Below are 26,519 nucleotides of genomic sequence, written 5' to 3' on the forward strand. Positions count from 1 at the left end.
GAGAAATAGAGTCAAAGTAATGTAATTTCATAGGAGATAAAAGTCAAAGAGAACATCTTTAGAAAAAAATGGAGAAGTCAGCTTTGACTGATGTATTTGTAATGAAAAAAGTTGAATATAGTTTTATTCCAATGTTTTTCAGCTGGGGGCAATTTTGTCCCCCAGGAGACACTTGGCAATATCTGGACATATATTTTGCTATCACCACTGAGAGGGATATTTTTGGCTAATGGTGTGTAGTGGCTACCAGTCAGGAGTACTGCTGAACATTAGACAATGAGCTGGGCAGCCCTCATAACAGAGAATTATTTGGCCTAAAATAGTGGTACCAAAGTCACAGAATCCTGTGCTAGACAATATAGATTAAAATCCTGACTCATGTAATTAGTTTTGTGATTTTAGACAAAAATTTAACCTTTTTAGACAAAAATCTAACCTGTAACCTTTCTTGGTCTTATGTTACCATGTTTGTAAACATGTGTAACAGTACTTGCTGACTACTTCACAGAGTTTCGAGCAGTGCATGAGATAATATGTGTGAAACCAATGTAACATGAACTGAAAATCATGTTAAAATGGTTATTTACGGAGAGTGAGAATTTTTAAAAACAATACATTTGATTTGATGGTTGGGTTGTCATCAGATGTAAGAATTTATTTCAAGTTGTTGAAAAAGAAAGACAGGTGGAAATGAGTAAAGGCTAAAGTTTCAGTGAACATGAGAGCAGAGGGCGATCTGTCAAGGGTTTAAGAGGCTCAAGGAAATACTTTATTATGTGGAAGACGATGGAGCCAGTTTGTAGCTGAGGGATAGGTTGACTAGTGGAGGAAACACTGAAGATTAAATCAGAGAGGTGTCAGTTGCTTGGGGCTTTGAAGAGGTGGCTCCTTGAGGAGGGCTTGACCAAAGGAAAGAAGGCACATTTCCTTGAGACAGGAAAGATGGAAAACAGGTGATAGTAATGGTACATTTTTTAGAGGTTGCTTTTGACAGGCAGTTGGAGAAGGCAATGGCACCCCACTCCAGTACTCTTGCCTGGAAAATCCCATGGATGGAGGAGCCTGGTGGGCTACATTCCATGGGGTCACCAAGAGTCGGGCACGACTTCACTTTCACTTTTCACTTTCACTTTTCACTTTCATGCATTGGAGAGGGAAATGGCAACCCACTCCAGTGTTCTTGCCTGGACAATCCCAGGGACGGCGGAGCCTGGTGGGCTGCCGTCTATAGGGTTGCACAGGGTCGGACACTACTGAAACGACTTAGCTAGCAGCAGCAGCAGCAGCAGTTTGACAGGCAGTGAGGCAGGAAGCTGCGGAAAAAGTCTTTTATAGGAAAACCTCAACCTTCTTAGTAAATTTGAAGGCAAGATCAACTGTTCATATTAAGGAAGGGAAATGGGGGTGAATTTGAGTTATTGGGAATGGAGAAGATCTGGAGTTGCCACTGTGGGAATTACGTTTGAGGTTTAGTAGCAAATGAGCAAATAGGTTGCTGAAGAGCCATAGGAGCCCAGTAGGCTTGTTCAGCCTGGATTTGTAGAGGACCCAGTAACTTAATGGGGCTGCCCTGGTGGCTAACATAGTAAAGAATCTGCCACCTGTGTGGGAGATCCAGGTTCAATCCCTGGGTCAGGAAGATCCCCTGGAGAAGTGAATGGCAACCCACTCCAGTACTCTTGCCTAGAGAATTCCATGGACAGAGGAACCTGAAAGGCTACAGTCTAAGGGGTCACAAAGAGTCAGATACAACTGAGCAACTGACACTTTCAGTTGCTATTATTTCATCACAGTGATAGGTAGTTATGGGATGTTTAAAAGGGAGGAGGTAAGGAGATTGTGGTTAGCGCTCAAAGAAAGTCTGGGATTTTGAAGGTGTGGTCATTCAGCTTGCTGCTTAGGTCCAAGGTTTGGTCATAATGGTCAGGGGGCTGAAGAGGCACTTTAAATATGCATAGCAGTCAGCGTGTAGGAGGGTTTTCAGCATCAGGATGTTAGGTGAACACAGACATTGAGTCTCCAAGACCATCACCTTAGAGAAGTGATGGAGAGAAATACTGAGCATACTGCTGAGGTTCAGGTGGAAGAGGATTCTGGGTACTGGTGAAGGCAGTGAGTGGATGGTGGGAACTTCAGTAGAGGCAACTTGGCTGAACGATGAGAGCAGAGCAGTGTTCTGGAAGCAGCACCGAGGAGCAAACAGGTAGAACATTTTCCTTCTCTCTGGGTAAGTGCAAGGGAATAGAAATGTAGCTAGTCCCTCTGGAGAGTCCTGTGGAGAAGGTTGTGTGTGAGAAAGGTGGGTCCAGTTACTGTGACCTGTTGGAAGAGATATGTTAAGGAAAGGTTTAAGGCATAATACAGTTAAATGACTAGTTAATAAGGGTTTCATGGAAGGGTGGGGCATCCTGGATGGAAGGAAAAGTAGTGGAGAATGGCAAAGGTTAAATAGCTAATTGGATTAAGAATGAGACTTTTGGAAAAAGTGGCTTGTAGAAGGCGCGAGGACCCAGCATGGCAGTTTTAGGACATTAGTGGCAGTTTGCAGGCATTTGTGAATGCTAGGGAGGCGGATGAAGACAGCATAGTCTGACCCCAATGGCCCAGAGGATATGTCTGAGCCGCTAAGCTGTCCTGGCCCCTGATGGGACCCCTTTAGCATCTCTTGGTGGAGGCATAAGTTGGCTAATGAGGTATATAGCTTCAGTATATTGAATTCCTGATGTTTTATGTATATACACATATATATCCTGGATGTATACATAAAACATCAGGAATTCAGGATATATCCGTATATATATATGGATATATGTATATGTGTATGTGTATGTGTTCTCAGTCATGTGAGCATTGAGTCCTGTGAGCATATAGTCCATGGGGATCACTGTTTGTGACCCCCATGGACTGTAGTCCACCAGGCTCCTCTCTCCATGGAATTTTCCAAGCAAGAATACTGAAGTGGGTTGCCATTTGCTACTCCAGGGGATCTTCCTGACCCGGGGACTAACCCATGTCTCATGTACCTCCTGCATTGGCAGGCAGATTTCCACTTTGCTACCTGGTAAGCTTTTGGAGTAGGGTTGGACCAGGGATACACACACACACACACACACGCATGAACAGCATGTGTTTGCGTATGTGTGTGTGTGTGTGTGTGTGTGTCCCTGGTCCAGCCCTACTCCACCCTCATCTTTTTCCCCAATAGATAAAAATCAGACTTAGGAGGAAATTCTATTTACCTAAAAATAGCAAGCTAGCAGTTTGTTCATTGAAATATTGTATGCAGTTTGATTCATTTGAAGTAAATATGGCTGTATTCACAGAGCTGAAAAATATTCACAATAACAAGAACAAGTTACAATATGTCCCTAATAATGGGTTCATTCAGCTTTAGTATGTCCATTCTGCCCAGGTAGCCTATAACCACATTTCAGTATATCATTAAGGTAATAATATTGCAGAATTTGGTTATGAAAAATGGGATTAAATTATCTGTAACTTGTATAACACTGCCAGTTTACAAATAAAAGTGTTATTCACATTAAAAATGATTATTTCAATTCTATTTTCTAGTCTGTTGTGTTTGGTACATAGCATCTGAGCAGCTCTTTAAAGAATGTGAGAAAACAAATGCTCTTCTGAAGCAAAACCACTGGATTTACTGAGAATAATTAGGCCTAAATTTTCAAAGATAACTGCAGTGGTACAAGCTGTAGACATAGAGGCAACCATTGTTCTCATATTCTCATGTGTGAATTGGGCAATTGAGCATGGAAATTGAAAACTGAAAATAAGGCATGAATCGACAGTGTGTGTGTAAGTGTGCACCATGCTCTGTGAATGTCTTTGTACTTCAGGTGTTGGTTTTAATAAGACCGAAGCAGGTACTTGCAATCAGCAAGTCTGTTTCATTTCTTAAAATCTGAAGATCCAAGGATTTAGGGAAAGTCTGGGATAACAAATAATATATTTGAAAAAGGCTATGTCTATGATGCTTAAATGCATAGTTTTCTAAATTGGGCAAATACAGATAATAATGTTAGCATTTTACAGTTTTGTGAGCAGAATAGCTCAGTCAGAATTCAGTTTAGATTCAGTCTACACAAATATTAGACTTTGTGTGTTTCAGAAAGATCAGAGATGGAAAAGGCATACTGAGCCTTTATAATATTTAAAAGCTAGTGCTTTCCTAAAATCATTTCATAGAGATGTGTAACTTTTGTTTAAAGATAATTTATGACTTTTTTTTCTGAAAATATATTTTCCTTTTGTGAATTTTCTCTTGACTTAATATATATTTGCAGTAAAGATGATCTATTATATTATTCTTTGAAAATGTTTGTTTTGTTCAAGATGCAGCAAAATGTTATGGCTTTATAGTATTTTTGTTAGTCACTTAAGCTTTGAATTATACCTGAAAAATAGTATCTATTTTGTTAATACAGTTTTCTGCTGGAAAAGTGAAATTAAAATTACTGAAGGAGCAGCTTCAAGGTAAACAGTTTACACTGTATTATTAGGTATTATAGATATAATTATTTTTTAACCTTTGACTTACATAGAAAGTTGAAGTTCTAAGACTATTCATGCAGTATAATGACTCTAAACCCCAAAATGTTGACTCTTTATCTGTGATATTCAAAATATATTTTATCTGTGTTTTGGGGAAGGGCATTTATTTTATATCAAAAACCAACTTATGATATGACTATAATAATAGTATTTTTGAAAGATGAAGACTTACATAGCATTGCTCCTTAAACTTTATTAATATAATATCTTAAACAGGAAGAAAATCCTAGCAGTATAAAATTATAAACTGAAATTTTACTCTAGGAAATTAAAAGAACATTGAAAATTGCTTTTTAAAAGGAATTTAAAAATAGCAAAAACAAAATTTGAATTTATGGTAATTCTAAAAGAAATGAGATTTCTAATATAGAGGATAAACATTTAACTTGAATAATTAAGATAATTTGATAGAATATGTTCTAGAAATACATATAACATTTATTGTAGACATTGTTCTGTATTGGCTTCAGTTTCATCCAGAAATGGGACAGAACGCTATAGGAATTCTATCCAAATCACAGTTTTTAGCATTCTGTAATTTTATGTGTCTAGTTCAATTGAGCTTACAGCAGAATGTGTATGGGTGGCTGTTTGTGGCCCCTGGTCACAGGGGGTGGGAGGGAGACTGTGGGCTCGCCAGTACTGGGGAGATTAAACTTGGCTACATGCCATTCTTATTGGGCACCTGATATGTATACACTATTTGAGAATATAGAAATGTTCATAATTTCCTTACTTCATCAATCAGAAAACTGAACATTGTATTTTAATGTGATTGGTCTTTGTTTATTTTTCCTTTCAGGACCAGTGAAACAACCACTAAATTATAAAATGGCAAATTCTTCTGAAAGTGACAAAGCCAAGATAAAAGGGAAGGTTTGCGGGCAGTGTGAGAACAAAGCTGCTCTGCTAGTACGTACACTGGGATAAAATCTTGGAGCAGAACTCTCACATGGGCTCATACACTTGTCCCGGCTTAAGCTGCTTTGGTAGCCACGCACTTTTCCTTCATGACCCTTGCTAAGAGTGAATTGTGCAGGCTGCTGGGAAAGGCCAGTGCTAAATGATGTGCTGAGTCTCAGCTCCTCATTCCTGTTTAAGAACATGACCTAATTCTTGTCTCTCTCCCTTGATCAAGCCTATCAGCACACAAATATGCTGCATTATTTCCCAAACCAAAGAAGAAATTCTTCTTTGATCCCCAGATCTGCTCTTGCATCCCTTTCAGTAACACTTCTGAAGAGTTGTCTGCACTTACTATCATTGTATTCTCTCCTCCCATTCTTTTTTTTTTTTTAATTAAGTTATAATTTACCTACTCTGAAATGGGAAGATCATAAATGTATATGTCCCCATCAAGAAAATATAATACCCCAGAAGGTTCCTTTGTACCTTTTCCAATTAATTCCCTTTACAAAACCAACTACAATTTTGATTTTTAGCAGCATACCTTTAGTGGTGCTAAATTTATTCTTGGAATTTATATAAATGGAATGATATAGTATATTTTTTCTGTGTAAGGCTTTGTTAGGTTTTTTTGTATTCTTGACCGCTGAGTTTTTGGAGTGCCACAGGGCTTAGTCCACAACCTCTTCTGTAGTCTATTTATGTGGTTCTTTAGTCATTTAGTCATGTTTGACTCTTTAGCGACCTAGTCCATGGGACTTTCCAAGCTAGAATATTACAGTAGGTTGCCATTTCCTTCTCCAGGGGATCTTCCTGACTCAGAGATCGAACTTGTGTCTCCTGCATTGACAGCCAGATTCTTTACTACTGAGCCAGCAGGGAAGCCAGTCTATTTGTACTTACTGTTTGAATAGTTTCATCTACTCTCTTGGCTTTAAAGACCATCTCTATTTTGATGGTTCCCAAACTTATTAGCACATCTCTAATTAATATTTCCCCCCTGAACTTTCAACTCAGATACTTGGATGGCTAGCAAAAATCACTAATTTAACATGTTCAAAATTCAACTCTTCAGATCTCCCCAACAAAATTTTTCCTTACCAAGGTCTCATATCAATTAAGGTCAATTCAAACTACAGCCTTTTATAAAACACAAACAGCTGAGTTGTACTGTCTAGTTCTGTGAAGCTGCCTCATACATCAGTGCAACATTTATCACTCTTTCAGTTCAGTTCAGTTCGGTCTCAGTCGTGTCCGACTCTGCGACCCCTTGAATCGCAGCACGCCAGGCCTCCCTGTCCATCACCAACTCCTGGAGTTTACTGAGACTCACGTCCATCAAGTCAGTGATGCCATCCAGCCATCTCATCCTCTGTCATCCCCTTCTCCTCCTGCCCCCAATCCCTCCCAGCATCAGAGTCTTTTCCAGTGAGTCAACTCTTCGCATGAGGTGGCCAAAGTACTGGAGTAGTGTATGTTTATTTTCTGTTTACCTATGATGTAAACTTCATGAGCGCATGGACTTTAGTTTTCTTCACTGCTCCACCACCTAGAATTATGCCTGCCATTTATTAGGTACTCAGCCCATACTTGTTGAATGTGTTTATTTCTTTAGGGCTTCCCCAATGGCTCAAAGGGTAAAGAATACGCTTGTAATTCAGAAGACATAGGAGACGTGGGTTCAGTCCCTGGGTTGGAAAGATCCCCGGAGGAGGAAAAGGCAACACATTCCAGTATTTTTGCCTGAAAAATTCCATGGACAGAGGAGCCTGGCAGGCTCCACAAAGAGCCATGGGCCCACAAAGAGTTGGACACGATTGAATGACTAAGCACAACACACAAGCATACACATTTCTTTAAAACGTTTCTGTTATTGAAAACCTTGTTATCATTGAAGCTAACTGAAAGAAAGATATCCAATATCTTTTGCAATTAAAATATCACACACACTTTGGAAGCAGTTTTTTCTCCAAAGAATGTAATGGTTATAACTAATATTTGTGGGTTACTATAACTAATATTTATTATATTTTCAGAGAATTTAGCTGTAATCACTTCTGATTTAAGATTGTATTACTGGCCTTATTTCATGGCAATTTTAAGTGAACTCAGATTTAGAATTCTTTCTAGTAAAGAGCTAATAATACTAAATGTAAAACCCTGGCTCTTGGTATAATGCTGTTACTATTTTATAATACTTCTTTTCTTCTTACTGATGTAATGGTGGACAACAATTTGAGGAATTTTAGAAAGTTATACCTACCCAGAAATGTTTAGAAAATATAAGCAAGTGCTAATATTCCTGAAGCTTGAGATATGAAAGCTAAAAGGGACTTAAGGGCAGAACTGAATTGTTTGAATCCACTGTTCATGATCTGAAAATCATTTGGCATAGGAGCTATGAGTCAATATTTCTTATGACTCCTTTTCTATGTTGAAGAGTGTATAAATACCATGGAATTTGAAAAAAATGGCACATGTAGATAAGACTTGACTTGGAAATAAAAACTGTTTTTCCAGGGAGAAGGAAAAGCAAGCAAAGGACATTCCAGACAGTATAAATGGCACCTGCTTTGGCTGGAAAGCAGAGAGTGACAGTATACAGTGATTACAAAGCTGATCTGCCTGAAAACTGTTGTAAATAGAAGCCAGGATTTAGGCTCTAACTTAAGAAAGGATATTGTTTGATTTTAAATGAAAGTAACATCCCATCATGCTTTCTAAAGCACAATGCTATTTTTTTAAAAAAAATTTCAAGCTTGGCAAATGTAATGAACTCTATAGTGTTGAATTCTAAGGTTACTTTATGTTCTTAGCTTCCATCATTCTAGATGGTCATGGTGATTGGATAATCAGAGTCAACCTCTCTATATCTTATGGCATGACCTTCATCAGGGAAGATTGTATAGGGATGGGAGGTAGGGATTAAGAGCTTGCCTTTTGGAGGTTGGCATTTCAACTTTACCTGTTGTTAGCTCTGTGACCTTTAGCAAATGACTTAATTCTTTTATATTTCTGTTTTCTCATTTGTAAAATGGGATAAAACGGATAACAGTAGTCTAGACCTCAGAGTTATTGAAGATAATGGTTAATGCATGTGAAGTTTTTAGCATTGTGCCTAGCACATTAAGAGAAGGTACTAAATTGTATGCCTTTTTTTTTTTTGGCACATTTTATATATGTTGTCTTCATATATATTGGTAGTAAAAATAAACTCCTCAATTTGCAGATGTCTTATTTTGAAAATAAATTCCAGAGGCTTTTGGCTGTTTCTTTATGGCAAAAGGGAAATGGATAGTTGAAAATTACTTATTTGGCAAATGTGGATAATTTAATTAAACTCGGATTCTGAAGTCATAGCATAACTGACCCAGCCTTCATCAAATTAAAAAGTGATATGCTAGAACTGCACTTGGGTATTCCATCATTGACGAATCATCTGTGGTGGAATGAAGTCCTTATCTGTGTTTTTGCCAGCTATACAAACTGCCTAAAAAGATTTTCCAGTTGTTGGTCATTTTCTCCCATTTTTAAATCCATTGTGGATTTAAATTCATTATTTTAAATCCATTTTTTAAAATCCAAATATGCTTGTATAACAAAATATATAAGCTTGCTATGTGACTCTAGCTTTGATCTTCCAGTACAATATCCCTTTGGTTACTTTCATTAAAAATCTATTGTTAGCAAATATTTGGCCTAGAATTATATGCTCAAGGCTTCCCTTGTGGCTCAGATGGTAAAGAGTCTGCCTGCAATGCAGGAGACCCCGGTTTGATCCCTGAGTTGGGAAGATCCCTAGAGAAGGAAATGACAACCCACTCCAGTACTCTTGCCTAGAAAATCCCATGGATGGAGGAGCCTGGCAGGCTACAGTCCATGGGGTCGCAAAGAGTTGGACATGACTGAGCAACTTCACTTTCACTATATGCTCAGACTGACACTCAGTCGTCTATTGTAAAAATGGTGCCCAATATTTATGAGACATTAATTAAAATATCAGCTGGTATGTTGTAGAATACATTTTGAAACCATTAATACAATACTACTTCCATATGTGTATGTGAAATTATAGCTTTTAATTTGGTACTTAAAAATTATGGATTTAGTTGTATCTTCATTTATTTGAGACTATAGCTCTTGAAACAAGAATTGACAGGCTATAACCATTTCCTGTACCAGGGATAGTACTTATTTTTCTTCCACTAAAATTATAAATCCAATTTTGTGTAGCTATAATCACACTTGACAAATGCACTTGAATTTTGATAAATACGAGACCATGCCATCATTTGACATATTGGATTTATTTTATTGCAGATTTTATCAAGGTTTTCCCATAAATGATTAGTACTGCAATCAATGGTCAATGATTAATCATTAGTAATGTGGGTATGGGTAAGAGTTTAAGTTTTGAGTCAGACCCTGGGGTTGAAATCCTGGCTCCACTAGCTATATGATTGGACAAATTCTCAATCATTATGTTCCTTTGTTGCCTCATCTTCACAATGGAGGTACAATGGTCATGACAACCTTATGGGGTTCTTGTGAGAATTAAATGAGATGGAACACATGAAGCCCTTAGAACAATGAGTAAGTGCTCCCCAAATGCTGTGAATATTGTTATTTGATTTGACTCTTCCTTTTTAGTTTCATTTTAGTTACAAAAAATTAGTTGCTCTTTTAACATTTTTTGGGTAGTTTTCCTAACCATTTCATGTTTAATAAACATGGCTACATTATTGTAGGTAACTGCATCATCATATGGGAATTTGCAATACAATTTTAAAAAATTAATGGACTCCTTTTGAGTTTTATTTTACTTATTTTTCATTGAGGTATAGTTGATTTACAATGTTGTGTTAGTTTCAGGTATACAGCAAAGTGATTCAGTTAAATATATATATATATATATATATATATCGGATCAGATCAGTCGCTCAGTTGTGTCTGACTCTTTGCCACCCCATGAATCGCAGCGTGCCAGGCCTCCCTGTCCATCACCAACTCCCGGAGTTCACTCAGACTCACGTCCATCGAGTCAGTGATGCCATCCAGCCATCTCATCCTCTGTCGTCCCCTTCTCCTCTTGCCCCCAGTCCCTCCCAGCATCAGAATCTTTTCCAATGAGTCAAGTCTTCGCATGAGGTGGCCAAAGTAATGGAGTTTCAGCTTCAGCATCATTCCTTCCAAAGAAATCCCAGGGTGATCTCCTTCAGAATGGACTGGTTGGATCTCCTTGCAGTCCAAGGGACTCTCAAGAGTCTTCTCCAACACCACAGTTCAAAAGCATCAATTCTTCAGCGCTCAGCCTTCTTCACAGTCCAACTATCACATCCATACATGACCACAGGAAAAACCATAGCCTTGACTAGACGAACCTTTGTTGGCAAAGTAGTGTCTCTGCTTTTGAATATGCTATCTAGGTTGGTCATAACTTTCCTTCCAAGGAGTAAGCGTCTTTTAATGTCATGGCTGCAGTATCCATCTGTAGTGATTTTGGAGCCCAAAAAGAATAAAGTCTGACACTGTTTCCACTGTTTCCCCATCTATTTCCCATGAAGTGATGAGACCGGATGCCATGATTGTCGTTTTCCGAATGTTGAGCTTTAAGCCAACTTTTTCACTCTCCACTTTCACTTTCATCAAGAGGCTTTTGAGTTCCTCTTCACTTTCTGCCATAAGGGTGGTGTCATCTGCATATCTGAGGTTATTGATATTTCTCCCTGCAATCTTGATTCCAGCTTGTGTTTCTTCCAGCCCAGCATTTCTCATGATGTACTCTGCATATAAGTTAAATAAACAGGGTGACAATATACAGCCTTGACATACTCCTTTTCCTATTTGGAACCAGTCTGTTGTTCCATGTCCAGTTCTAACTGTTGCTTCCTGACCTGCATACAAATCTCCCAAGAGGCAGATCAGGTGGTCTGGTATTCCCATCTCTCAGAATTTTCCACAGTTTATTGTGATCCACACAGTCAAAGGCTTTGGCGTAGTCAATAAAGCAGAAATAGATGCTTTTCTGGAACTCTCTTGTTTTTTCCATGATCCAGCGGATGTTGGCAATTTGATCTCTGGTTCCTCTGCCTTTTCTAAAACCAGCTTGAACATCAGGAAGTTCACGGTTCACATATTGCTGAAGCCTGGCTTGGAGAATTTTGAGCATTACTTTACTAGCATGTGAGATGAGTGCAATTGTGCGGTAGTTCGAGCATTCTTTGGCATTGCCTTTCTTTGGGATTGGAATGAAAACTGACCTTTTCCAGTCATATATGTGTATATATATATATATATATTTTCAGATTCTTTCCCTTTATAGGTTATTAAAAATACTGAGTATAATTCTCTGTCTATATAGTAGGTCCTTGTTGGCTATCTATTTTATATATGGCAGTGTGTATCTGTTAGTACCAAGCTCCTAATTTAACCTCTCACCTTCTTCTAAGTTTAGTCTACTTTTTTTCATCCGTACACTCTAACCCCTTTTTACTCACTGTGTGGTCTGTATCCAACAGCTGGTGGACATCACCTGGGAGCTTGGTAGAATGCAGGATCTCAATCCCATTCAGACTTCCCAAACCAGAGTGTGCACTGTAGCTAATTCCCAGGAGATTCATATACATGGTGCAGTTTGAGAAGCATCATTGCTGAATTGCACATCAGGCTACCGCTGAACCGAACGAGGCAGAAGACCCTGACCTGTCACTCCCCAGTCTGCTCCAGCTGCTTTATGCTTATTGTACCCTAATACAATGAGAGAAGAAGGAGGGGAGAAGATTGGTGGGCATCCTAAAGGGGGAGGAAATGAAAGAAAGCTGACGGGAATGTGAGCTTCTTGACACAGGCTTCCTGACTATCTCCAAGTCTCGTGCTTTCTCATTTGTGCTATCAGTTATTCCCAACCTAGGCCAAACTCAAGGAAATGAGGGCTATTAGCCATTTGCACTGTTTTTTTTATCATACTGTAAGAGGTGTCGGGGTGCCTGTACATCTACACAGTAGTAATTACTCTTGCAGTAAAAATTTCATTTTCTTTCTTCACTTTCACCCTTGCTCAGCACCATCATAAGTAGAAGTATATCACATTTTCCGACTTGTCCACAAATTAAAAAAATTACATTTTAACAGCATATAGCATTTGCTAGACAAATACACATTTGTGCATAAACATTTCATCAGGCATAAGCATTGCTGACATGTTTTTTCTTGTACTTTTTTTTTTTTCCTTTGAGGAATCTTCTAAGTATGCTTTTAAAAATCACATTTTGAGAATCACCAGTGAAGCAGTGCCATTCAAAGAAGTCTGGGGGGATTTTTGGAGACAAATTATATATGCATCCTTTGAAACAAATTATGTCATGTAAATCCATACAGAAAGATAAAAGAACTCATAATGAAGTAGTTTTGACTCAGAGATAACACTTAATTTTTACCAGGTTAAGAAATTTGATCTGAGGTTGCTGGGTTTTAAAAATTGCACATATGTACATGCAACTAGCACAGAAGCCTACTTGCAGCTGTTATATTTATTTTGTCATGAGAATAGTTAAAGTTTTCAAGTTAATTTTTCTCAATTACAACTTAACTGGCACAAATGTCCTATTTCCTTGGGATTTTCAATTTCTTGGTGTGTAGTTGGAGAAATAAAGATGATAGCAATGAGTTCTTTACACATATGTTTTTTCAAAGTCATATTTTATGAGACTATGATTTTTCAATATTTTTTAAGGTATGCCTTGAATGTGGAGAAGATTATTGTTCAGGATGCTTTGCTAAAATCCACCAGAAGGGGGCACTAAAACTCCACAGAACAACTCTTTTGCAGGTATGACATCTTAAAATGCTCTACTTGTGTGTTTATAAAATGTTTCACCAGGAAGACATTTAAGACCTGTTTAATTATGTAGAATTTAGGATGATTTGCATTAATTTCTAAAATTCTATTATGTACAGTCTTTACATGTAACTTAAAATTACTTGACAATGGTAATCTGGATTTTATTTTGCTGTTTAAACTCTTCTTTAATATAGCTCCTGAAACACTTAGCTTGATTAGAATTTTTACGTTAGGCATTCTAACTGTGAACTTGACATTTAAAACTTAGACAATATTTTTTTCTATTGTGGTTTCAAATGAACATATGATTTAAGTATTATTCCTATCTAGTTTATAAATAGAAATCTCTTGCTTTCTTCTCATGTTTATTTAAAAAAATAGTCTTTTATTTGTCTTCCTTCATTGTTGTTTAAATAAGCTTATTTCTCATGTTTCTACTTTTCCTCCTACATATCACCAGCGTTTATTATCCTCGTGTAATCTTTTTTTTTTAATGCTTAAACTCAAACTCTGTCAGATGGCTTTAAGTTTCTAATACTTAAACAATAAATATGGCTAAATATAGACTTAACATTTTATGCCAGATACATTTGATGATGCACTGGTTTGTCAGATTTCACTTATTGTACAGAGTCAGTGCGAGGCAGTGACCCTATAAGATGAGTACTACTAGGATCCTGCTCCTAAGGACCTGGAGGTAAAAGTGAGAACCCAGGACCTTGGGGTTAAGGGATTTAATATTATCCTGTATATTTTATGATTGTCTATATTTGGAAACATCACTGGTAGACTTCAATCATTACATGTCATTCAACATATATAAATATCAGTAGCTCTCACAGAGGCTGAAGACCTGAGTCATAACGGGCACAAAGCATAACACTGACCTTCCTTTTATCAGTATTTACCAAAGTCAGTTACTCACTTACTTTTGAGTTTAGAGCCTTCTGGCAGAAGTGATGGAGGGAAAACAAAAAGCCACTGTCTATTCCCCTGCCTCAGGAAGTATCATACCACTGGACAGTTATAGGAAATTAAAATGAATGTACATAAAAGTGAGTGTAATAGTTAACAGATAAATCATATAGAATTTAACTAAAGGCAGTCCACTGTGAGGGTAAGGAGCATAATCACCCCACTGTGAATTCACATTAGAATTTTCCATTCAGCGATTTATTCAGCATGTTTTCCTAATTGTCGGTCAGTAAATTTAGGCACTGTGCTAGCTGTACGAAGTATCAGTTCACTTCAGTTCAGTCCCCAGTCGTGTCCAACTCTTTGTGACCCTATGGACTGAAACCTGCCAGGCTCATCTGTTCATGGGATTTTTCAGGCAAGAATACTGGACTGGGTTGCATTTTTCTCCTCCAGGGAATCTTCCTGACCCAGGAATCAAACCCCCATCTTGTCTCTGTGTCTCCTGCATTGGCAGGCAGATTCTTTACCACTAGCGCCACCTGGGAAGCCCTTCTTGCCTTTAATCAATTGTCCCATTGACTATCTGTCATTTTCTTACTTTTTCTCTACACTGTTTAGTTCTTTGATTTTTTATTTCCATCATTCTTCCCTGTGCATTAAGGTAATGTTTTTGATGCTGTTATATGTTGACCTGATGGTCATTGTTAAGCAGTGAGTATATATCTCTTTCTGCTTGGTGGTTTAGTCATATTAATCAGCCATAGTGTTTTTAGTTCTTTACCATCTTTGGTAAAAGTCATGAGACTCTTTTTGGTCATCTGTAATTCACATGCTATCGTACATCAACTGTATCTTAATTTAAAAATATACATATTGTGGAAACAAAAAGAAGTAATGAGATTTTTTTCATTGACTGTTGAATTCATACCTAATCTGAGAATATATCTGAATATTAAGCAATACTATATGAAAAGCAAGCATTCTAGGCTAATGGCTGCTGTACTTTATATTATTTAACCTATGTTGGCATTTAAGAATGACCTGTTTTGAGTGTTGTAAACCATTTCAACCCCAGCCTACAGATCAGTGAGTCTTTACAAAATTCACAGTCAGTAGGGACCATTTTGTTCTGGCCTATCTTGTTTCATTTAAGAGATAAATCCCTAAAAAATATCGAAGGCAAACTATTACGATTTCCATGTTGAATAAAATAGTTTCAAAGGGTCTGTCTTTTGATTTATGATTGATTTATACTTAGAAGTGATTTCAGCACAAGTTTATTTATTTTTTACCTTCTCCAAACCTATGTGAAATAGTTAATTATCTGCAAAATAATGTGTAAATGCATAGAGTTACAGAGGATGAAAATTCTACTTCTATATTTAGAATAAATTTTCAACAATAAAGGTTGAAATTAAAGATTTTTTCCACTGGGAAAGCCTCACATTGGTGAAAAATAAGGTCTTAATATATCAGGAATTTGTATTTCCTTTTAACAACAAAAGATCAAGCAGAAGAGAACAAGGTTAATTAGAAATAAAGGAAAATAGGGGGCAAAACAGATGAAAGGCATTCCATTTTGAACTATGACATGCACAAAGGGAGGCTGGATTGAGTAAATCATTACTATACTCTGGTATGTATATTTTAAAAATTGGAATGGAGATTTTCTTAACTGGAGGAGAAACCTTGGGAAGAGAGTTGGTTAGTAATGAGACAAGAGATAATTGAAGTAGAATTTCCATGTTTTCTAGTATGAAGCATTTATGTTCATCCTTTTTATCTACAAGATAAGGTATGCCTATATAAATATGGATTATAAGTGGGAATATTTGTTCGTTTGAACATACTTACAGGAGAATAGTTACCAGGAAGAACCTCAGTTGTCATCAGAATACTATATGTTTTCTGACTTAGTGGTAGAGTGTTTTCTTTCGTTTGACAATGACCAGTATCAGCTTTTAGATTCACACTATCATTATTTGTTAATGTTTAGAATAATACAGTATTTTTCGACCATAGCTAGTCATTTAGATAATAACATGGTTACTTACTTGATGATCTTAAGGTAGCAATTTTAAATGCTATGTGCAGACATACTGTAGATGCTATGTTGTGACACCCAGATCCTCCTCTTTAGAACTGAGAAACTCACTTCCCTAACCTCCTGGAATGCTGTCTACAGGTAGATCATAGCAGAGTTTCTTCCCAGGAATTGTCTTTGCCTAAAGAGAACTGCTGAGCTTCTCTTGTGGCTCAACTTGTAAAGAATCCACCTTCGATGAGGGAGACCTGGGTTTGATCCCTGGGTTGGGAAGATCCTCTGGAGAAGGGAAAGGCTACCCACTCCAGTATTCTGGCCTGGAGAATTCCATAGACTGTATAGTCCTTGGGGTCTCCAAAAGTTGGACACGACTGAGCGACTTTCACACAAAGAGAACCGCCACCTCCAAGTTTACACTCCATTTCTGGAGGCAGCCCATCCTCTGGTCAAATATCTGGTCTAGGTTAGGGCACAAATTCTCAGAAACCCATTGTCTCAATTGAGGACAACTCAGATGGACTATTATAGCTCCTCTTTGGGGGCTGACAATTGCATCAAATTCAGCTTTCCTCTTTGCCCAGTTCTGCTATCTTCACTCTCCCACAGCCCACAGGTATTATTCTCAGAGCACACCCCAGTAGAAGTCAGGCAGGCAAATCTCAGAATTTGTTTCTTGGTGAACTGGAAATGTGACAGTATGTAATGTAGAGTCAGATTATAGATGATTGTTGGCCAATTTTAGAATGTATTGAAATTTTTGAAGGGCAATATATCACATCTCCTTCACTTTCCAGATTCTAAACCACTTGAGAAATAGGTATTAGAGTCAGAACGTATAAATCAAAATATCAGTTCTATTGTTGATACAATCAGAATTAGTGGTTGTAGCACAGGTGTTCGGATAAATTCAGCTTACTGATGCTTCCTGAAATTTAGCTTTTTGTCCCTTCTCCCAGCCCTCATATTTTAGACATTTCCCTTTGGCAGGGCAGGCTCAGTCTCTAAGTCCTACTCTTTGTGACTCCATGGACTGTAGCCCACCTGGCTCTTGTGTCCATGGGATTCTTCAGGCAACATTACTGGAGTGGGTTGCCATTTCCTCCTCCAGGGGATCTTCTCCACCCAGGGATCAAACCTAGGTCTCCATTGGCAGCTGGATTCTTTACCACTGTGCCACCAGGGAAGGTGGCATCGCTGGATTCACCCAGAAAAAGCCCTTAGTGGAGATCTAGATTGGAAAACATCTTTCTCAGGGCAGGCAGCCCTTGGAGAAACCAGGATAGGCAGAGGTGAGCATGCTCTCTTTTTCTTCCCAAAGTCTCACAGACAAGAATAGAAATAGAAGGATGGGGAGTACATGTTCCCTCAAATTAAAGTCCAGGTAATGTCAATATCTTGACATTATATAGCAATATATACATTTGTTATTTATGACTATAGTTAGCACTATACAAAAGAAAAAAAATAAAATATTTAGAATGTATATATAAAAAACTGACTATTAGCTCAGTTTTTCTTTTCTTTCTTAAATATGAATAATTCCATATAATTTTGAACTTCTGTCAAAGGATTTTTTAAAGTGTTTTCCTATTGATCATTTTCTCCTCTATATCTTCTGTTAAATTTCAGATCTTCTAAGGAGAGGAACTATTTCTATCTTGTTCATCATTATATTCTTAGTGCTTAACATCATAGCTGGCATGTAAAAATCACATTTTTGAATGAATGAAATAAAACATGAATAAATCCTAATGGATACAATCAAGCTCATGAAATAATTTAAGACTACATTTTAAGTGGCACAGTTTCTTTTTCTCTGAATTTTGAAAACCAAAAATTGCATAATTAATTACATGGTACGTTAGTAAGTTATGTTGGTGAAGGGTTAAGAAAAGCCTTTCCTCTTGTGTCTGAGATTTGACTTTTAGTTACCTTTCTAGCTCTTCCCCCCACCCTATCCCCCGGGAAACAGATAAAAATCTTAATATCAACTATGTTTCTAGACCATATATTCATAGAATGACTCTGGGTTGGCAGATTGCTTCTAACAGGAGGGCTGTAGTTATTAATACCTGGGGTAAGCCACAGCTCTCCCAGTGCAGTGTGGGAAGCTCTGTTACCGAAGCCCCTGTGGGGCTTCAGAACCATCAGAATGGGAGGTCTGTCCCTCACCTCTCTGAGTGATACTTCTGTGTGAGCTATTGCAAGACTCCCACCAAAAAATAACAGCTGATGCCATCTCATGGGCAAACTGTTGTTCCTGTCCTTAACCTTCTGAGCAGACTGTTGCCAAGAGTGGTTTGATGACAACCTGGTGAGTCTGAAAGTTTAATTTACTCAGGTAGACTCCAGGAAGGATGGTCAATTAAGTCTTTGATTAACTGAAATTTCAGAAAACGGAATGATGCTATACCCAAAAGATAAATAAAGGACACATATATAGACATCACTGACAAGAATTTTTTTAAAAAGTTTTTGTTAAGATGTAACTCACATACTCTACAACTCCATGTGAAGTTTGCGATTCAATGGATTTTAGTATATTCATGGATGTGTGGTCTTTGATGACTAGCTGCTCTTTAGGTTCTATCTATGTTGTGGCATGTATTAGTGCTTCACTTATTTATGGCCAAATAACATTCCATTGTATGGATATACCACATTTTTTTTAAATTAATTTTATTTTATTTTTAAACTTTACATAATTGTATTAGTTTTGTTTATCCATTCATCATTTGATGGACATGTAGCTATTTCCACCTTTTGGCCATTATGAATAATGCTGCTGTGAATATTTATGCACAGGTTTTTATGGGGATATGTTTTAATTTCTCATTGCTATCTCTCTAGTATGGAATTTCTTGGTTGTAAGATAACTCTAATCTTTAATTGAGGAATGGCCAGAGAGTGACTGCTCCATTTTATACTCCTATCAACAGAGTATGGAGGTTCTGATTTCTCTATGCCCTAGCCAACACTTACATCTGACTTTTTGATTCTAGTAGCCTAATGGGCATGAAGTAGTATCTCACTGTGGTTTTCATTTGCATTTCCCCCAATTACTAATTATGTTGAACATCTTTTCATGTGCGATGGCACCCTACTCCAGTACTCTTGCCTGGAAAACCCCATGGATGGAGGAGCCTGGAAGGCTGCAGTCCATGGGGTCTCGAAGAGTCGGACACAACTAAGCGACTTCACTTTCACTTTTCACTTTCATGCATTGGAGAAGGAAATGGCAACCCACTCCAGTGTTCTTGCCTGGAGAATCCCAGGGACGGGGAAGCCTGGTGGGCTGCCGTCTATGGGATCGCACAGAGTCAGACACAACTGAAGCGACAGCAGCAGCAGCAGCAGCAGCAGCATGGCCATTTTATATCTTCCTTGGAGAAATGTTGATAAGGATTTTGTGAAGACAGTTTCAGAATACAGGGCATGTTTTAAATATGGGTACATTTTAATACCCTCTACCTCAGTGAAGTTGTATCTGTGATGATGATATTTTTAGATGCCATACTAAGAAAAGCAAGGGAAAGGGAAGAGACTAAATTTGAAAGCGGTGTGAAAAGTGAGAGTAAGACTTCTGCTATCACCAGGGAAGAATTGGAAGAACATGAGTGGTTTAGAGAGTATATTACAGAATAAAGTGACAGAGTAACAGATGTAGTGGAGAACAAATAAGCAGTGCAAGGGTTTAATGCCGTGATGGCCCAAAGCCATCTCAAAGGGAAATGAGGGTGTTTCTATAATATTTAGGCTAAAAGAATCTGTAAGATAAAACTCATATATGCAAGCTCAGGAACTTACAAAAATATTGGGAGGATCAGATTAAATGACAACAAATATGAAAGTATCCTGTTCATAGGAGGTGCTCCATACATTCGGTTTTATTAGTCAGGATATAGTATTTAAAGAAATTCAATGTTAATTCTTAGACCATCCAAATTTAGAACCTAGGAAACAAGGTATATTAATGCTAACAAGTCAAAAGAGGGATAGTTTGAGGGACATTTTCAGAAGTATTAGAGTAATATATATCTTGGAAGACTTTTATGGAAATACAGTGAAGTAAAATTTTAGAGAAATACAGGCTTCCTCCATATCCAAACAGAGAATAATTAATCTCAATAATTCGAGGGGGCGGTAAAGATCATTAATCTGAGAACCCATGACTTACCAATAGAATATGACCAAGGTGGAGGGGTTTTGCAAACATAATTATGGTTCCAGATAAGTTGTTGTTGAGTTATAAAAAGAGAGCTGATTTTGGATGGACCTGACTTGGTCAGATGAAAGCCCTTAAAAGGGAAACTAAGGCCCTTCCTAAGTCAGAGAGATCCTCTTGTTGGCCTTGAAGAGTAACTTGCCCTGGAGTGAGAGGGTCTGGGAGAGGCCTCTCCCAGTGACAAAGTATGAGCAGCCTCTAGGAGCTGACAGTAGCCAGCCAGAAAATGGAACTTCAGTTCTGTAGCCTCAGGAACTGAATTTTGCCAACAACCTTGTAAGCTCAGAAGAGAACCCTAGACTCAGGAAGGAACGTGTCCTGGCCCACACCTTGACTGCTCTCTTCTGAGACCCTGAACAGAGCATCTAGTTAAGCTGGACTTAGACTCTGACCCATGGAACCCATGAGATAATAAATGTGTGTTGTTTTTAAAAAATCATTAGTCTAATCATATGTCTGAACCTTTAGCCAATCACAATGATGCTGATTATTTGAGGAGTCTTTATAATTTGCAAGTACTACTTATATTGTCTTAGTTTTTTCATGGAGTCTGATAAATTTTACAATAATTTTTTAATTTTTACTCTATTTTATGTTCATTTGTATTTATAAGATAAAAATCATCAGTTGTGAGGTAACAGTATTACTATTTACAATAAAACAAGTGGACAATTATTGATTGTTATTTATTGGTGAGTTTATTCTGATATGCCTAAGTGTGTTAGTTGCTAGGTCATGTCTGACTCCTTGCGACCCCATGGACTGTAGTATGCCTAAAAATCTGTTTTTCAAAGTATTGCATATTAAATCACTTTTTCTTCATGTATCTCAAATATGCATAATTGCTGAAAGCAGCTAAGTCATCTGGATGCATTGTACACGTAATATTAGTTGAAAACAATAGTACTTGCTAAGATAATTAATATAGTGCATAATTATATGGCATTGAAACTGCAAATAGAAAGCAGATTGCAGGTGTGACTTTCCTACGTTGTTTTCTTGTTGCTATTCTGGCTCTTTTAAGATTGCTCTCTAAATAGAATTTTTAATGTTGCAATAAAATTTGAAAGGCTGAGATCACATTTTGTTATTTTTTTTAAGTGTCAAGTGATTTAAAATTTTTGAAAATATATTATCTTTCGTGCTATTACGTTTATATGCTATATTGTCTTATTTTTAAATAGTTTAACTGCATTTAGTATTTTATTTCATTATTCTCACACTTTATTATAGTACTAAATATTGAGTCCAGATTACTTTTATTTGACATTTACTGTCTACTGAATAGTAAATTGCATTTATAATCAGAGGCATGTATCCAGGTGCTTGCTTATTTTTTATTATGTCTTTATGTGTCAAGGAGGAATAATAATACATAAATCTTTGATTAATAAAACCTATAGTTTCCATTAGACCTTTAGAGGAAAGGAAAATCTAAGGGTTCTTTAAGTTCTGCTTAAAGTTATACCGAAAGAGTGCTAGAATAAGCAATAAACTTCAGTCACATGAATGTCACACTTTCAGGATTTGATTCCTATCTAGCTTGCACTAAGTAGTTCTTTATACCACTGACATTTTTGTACTACTCATGCAAATTCCATATCTGTTTTTAGAAATATGATGAGCAGTGGATTTGAAACATGATTCTGTTGTGAGTCCCTCTGCTGCAGTTTTCTTTCATCCTACAAATAATTTACTTTTCTCCTACATATATTTCTACATATATTTATATGGGGACTTTTATTCAAACTCTGTTCTTCTTTCTGGTGTCTGCTAAATGGAAATTCTTTTCCTTGTTTCTTTACCTTTTAGCTGGCCTGAAGTTGACCCTTTTCTCTCTTTCTTTTGATCCTAACAGTAGATGAAAACTTTGCTCAAGCCATTTATTTAGGTATCTTTTATTTCAAGTTTCATAGAAAATTCAGAATTGACCCTATGGCAAAGCCTATTTTTAGGAGAAGACTCTTGAGAGTCCCTTGGACTGCAAGGAGATCCAACCAGTCCATTCTGAAGGAGATCAGCCCTGGGATTTCTTTGGAAGGAATGATGCTAAAGCTGAAACTCCAGTACTTTGAACACCTCATGCGAAGAGTTGACTCATTGGAAAAGACTCTGATGCTGGGAGGGATTGGGGGCAGGAGGAGAAGGGGACGACAGAGGATGAGATGACTGGATGGCATCACTGACTCGATGGACATGAGTCCGAGTGAACTCCGGGAGTTGGTGATGGACAGGGAGGCCTGGTGTGCTGTGATTCATGGGGTCGCAAAGAGTCAGACACGACTGAGCGACTGAACTGCACTAAACTGAAGACTACCTGTAAAGATGGATTCATTAAAATAACAGTTTTCCCTAAGAAAAGAGTATATATTTTAATTGAAAAGACTGGGAGATAAATTTCATCTTGATCTTGGAAAAACAGCAACAGGGTCTTTGTTCCCTGCCCAGGAATTGAATCTGGGTAACCTGAATGAAAACTCGGAATCTTGGCCACTAGACCACGACGGGCTAGAGGCTGGAAGCAAAGTTCCCCTGGCTCTTCTTGCCCTGTTTGAAAAACGAATTTCTCAAGGAGGCAAAAACTGTAAAAACAGGCACAAAGTTTATTACTAGAGACACAGCACAACATGGGGGGAGCTCACAGAGAAAGACTGTTTATTTAGGACAGAAGCAAGGCAGAAATAACACCACAGGAGAGAAAGGGTGTGGGCATCTTTCCTAATGAGGAGAAGTGTAGTAAAGAAGCAGTTAGATCATTGATACAGGGCAGTTCTTCTGGGTCTTTGCTTACCTTTGGCCAGTTATCTGCATTCTCTTCTCACATCTGACCTGCTCTAGGACATGCCCCAACATGAAAAAGTGAAAGTGAAAATGTTAGTCACTCAGTTGTGTCTGACTCTTTGTGATCCCATGGACTGTAACCTACCAGGCTCCTCTGTCCCACAGGATTCTCCAGGCAAGAATACTGGAGTGGGTTGCCATTCCTTTCTCCAGGGATCTTCCCAACTCAGGGATCTTCCCAACTCAGGGATCAAACCCGGGTCTCCCACATTGCAGGAAGATTCTTAGGACACTCCCCAACATGAGTGCGTGTCTTTTTGCCAACATGGATTCCAGCATAGAGGGTAGTGGAGGTTTGACAGCACCTATTATGGGTTGGTGCCTCCTCCCTTTTGACCCCCAAGGAACCTTTCTACACAGATGCAGTCCAGGAGGTCTCTTTGACCTCAGGAGTGGTCGTCTTATCTCTTTACTTCAGCAGCTCGCAGCTCCTGTCAGTAACTTGGTCCTTAAAGTGTCTAGCAAAATCAAAGCTCCAATTTTCCTCTGTTTGACAAACAGCAGCTGTCTAGCCCAGGGGCCCATTTACCATCTACCTCAAACTTTTTCATTCCTGTTTAATGGTTAGGATGTTCATAATTATGCATTTTTTATAAATAATTTTTACTTTGCAAAGATATTTTTACTAGGTGGAAATTTAATGGGCTTGTTGCATCTTATTATTGATACATGATAATTTGAGAAAATTTATCTGCTTGATGTGGTTAGTAGTCCTTTTTTACGTAGCTCCTGACTCAGAGAGGTTTAGTCTGGTTTGATAGTGTTGATTTTAGATAACAGGATCCTTATACTATCATGATGCACTGTATTTAATGTAATATATAAATATAAATATGCTAGCCACATTAATCTGTGGAGGAGATTTCTTTGGGTAAATATACCTTGAGCAAATACTTTGATGATTTTTAATAAAAAGTATATTTTACTCTAAAGCATAATTCTTCAGTGTACATGTATTACTGCCATAACACAATATATGATTTCTTTTTTTTATTATTTTATTTTTAAACTTTACATAATTGTATTAGTTTTGCCAAATATCAAAATGAATCTGCCACAGGTATACATGTGTTCCCCATCCTGAACCCTCCTCCCTCCTCCCTCCCCATACCCTCCCTCTGGGTCATCCCAGTGCACCAGCCCCAGGCATCCAGTATCGTGCATCGAACCTGGACTGGCATCTCGTTTCATACATGATATTTTACATGTTTCAATGCCATTCTCCCAAATCTTCCCACCCTCTCCCTCTCCCACAGAGTCCATAAGACTGTTCTATACATCAGTGTCTCTTTTCCTGTCTCGTACACAGGGTTATTGTTACCATCTTTCTAAATTCCATATATATGCGTTAGTATACTGTATTGGTGTTTTTCCTTCTGGCTTACTTCACTCTGTATAATAGGCTCCAGTTTCATCCACCTCATTAGGACTGATTCAAATGTATTCTTTTTAATGGCTGAGTAATACTCCATTGTGTATATGTACCACTGCTTTCTTATCCATTCATCTGCTGATGGACATCTAGGTTGCTTCCATGTCCTGGCTATTATAAACAGTGCTGCAATGAACATTGGGGTACACGTGTCTCTTTCCCTTCTGGTTTCCTCAGTGTGTATGCCCAGCAATGGGATTGCTGGATCATAAGGCAGTTCTATTTCCAGTTTTTTAAGGAATCTCCACACTGTTTTCCATAGTGGCTGAACTAGTTTGCATTCCCACCAACAGTGTAAGAGTGTTCCCTTTTCTCCATACCCTCTCCAGCATTTATTACTTGTAGACTTTGGATCGCAGCCATTCTGACTGGCGTGAAATGGTACCTCATAGTGGTTTTGATTTGCATTTCTCTGATAATGAGTGATGTTGAGCATCTTTTCATGTGTTTGTTAGCCATCTGTATGTCTTCTTTGGAGAAATGTCTATTTAGTTCTTTGGCCCATTTTTTTGCCATTCTGGATAATCCCCTACCTAACAGGGCTCCACATATAATTAGATTTAGGGAAAGGCCATTCAAATTCTATGAGACTCTGTAATCAAAGCCCTAACAAAAACAGTAAACTCTCCGTATAAAACCACTGATGCATGGACCTTGAGGACTTTTGCTTCTTTTTCTGTGATACAGGTCCTGGTAGCAATTCACATCTAATGTCATCATTTTGCTTAAATGAAAACTCTGAATCAAACTGTTGTCTCCTTTATTAATCCATTATTTAAAATCAGAGAGTATCTTTATAACATCTTTACCTGATCAGTTGTGTCTGACTCTTTGCTACGCCATGGACTGTAGCCTGCATGGAATTCTCCAGGCAAGAATACCAGAGTGGGTTGCCATTCCCTTCTTCAGCGAATCTTCCTGACCCAGGGATCAAACCCAGGTCTTCCTGCATTGCGGGCAGATTCTTTAATGTCTGAAAGTGAAAGTGAAATGAAAGTCGCTCAGTCTTGTCTGACTCTTTGCGACACCATGGTCCAAACAGTCCATGGAATTCTCCAGGCCGGAATACTAGAGTGGGGAGCCTTTCCCTTTTCCAGGGGATCTTTCCAACCCAATGATCAAACCCAGGTCTCCCGAATGCAGGTGGATTCTTTGCCAGTTGAGCCACAAGGGAAGCTCATTTCAGAAGATACTGTCTGAAAGTATCTTTATAACTTCTTTATCTGCACTCACATTCTTTCCAGATAGCTTAACTTAGTGGAATGTATGGTCATTAAAGTCATTAAAATAGTCTGTATTCCCACTGTGGGGGGAGGTATTTTTATAGATTTTCAGCTTTTTCCTAAGGTCTTTATATATTGTTTAGATTTTGGCTTTAATTGTGAGACAGCTTGCCCCTGATTACTTCAGAACAGTAATGTTGCTGGAAAGGAAAACTTAAGAATCAATACAACTCCACAGTTATACTGACATCATTCCCCTATTTACCAATTGCATATGAGGTAATTCACATCAAAGAAACCAGAACAGACTGTACTTTTGAAAAATATTCTCAATGTGGGAGAAACATGTTTTCTCAAAAAGTAAGGCCAATAAAACCAATATGCATACACATATTCCCTTAAAAAATTCCATTAGTGCATAATTGGATCTTCCTGAAGTGATTTTTATAATTAAAAGCTATCTGAATTCCAACTGTGTTCAACAATCCTTGTAACCAGTGAATCCATAATGTTTTATT

The 26,519-nt window shown here is 37.9% G+C and overlaps 1 protein-coding gene across 3 annotated transcripts in view; it reads left to right on the top strand.

Moving 5' to 3' along the window:
- Nucleotides 1-26,519, top strand: part of ZBBX (zinc finger B-box domain containing) — a 124,652-nt gene that overhangs the window by 18,838 nt on the left and 79,295 nt on the right. For all 3 annotated transcript variants that reach the window (XM_027542043.1, XM_027542053.1, XM_027542064.1), the window contains 3 exons: nt 4,446-4,494; nt 5,375-5,484; nt 13,211-13,306. In XM_027542043.1, the coding sequence (XP_027397844.1) occupies nt 4,446-4,494; nt 5,375-5,484; nt 13,211-13,306 (255 nt within the window). The remainder of the gene's footprint in view (nt 1-4,445; nt 4,495-5,374; nt 5,485-13,210; nt 13,307-26,519) is intronic.

The sequence above is a fragment of the Bos indicus x Bos taurus genome, chromosome 1, assembly GCF_003369695.1.
Source record: "Bos indicus x Bos taurus breed Angus x Brahman F1 hybrid chromosome 1, Bos_hybrid_MaternalHap_v2.0, whole genome shotgun sequence".
Lineage (NCBI taxonomy): Eukaryota > Metazoa > Chordata > Mammalia > Artiodactyla > Bovidae > Bos > Bos indicus x Bos taurus.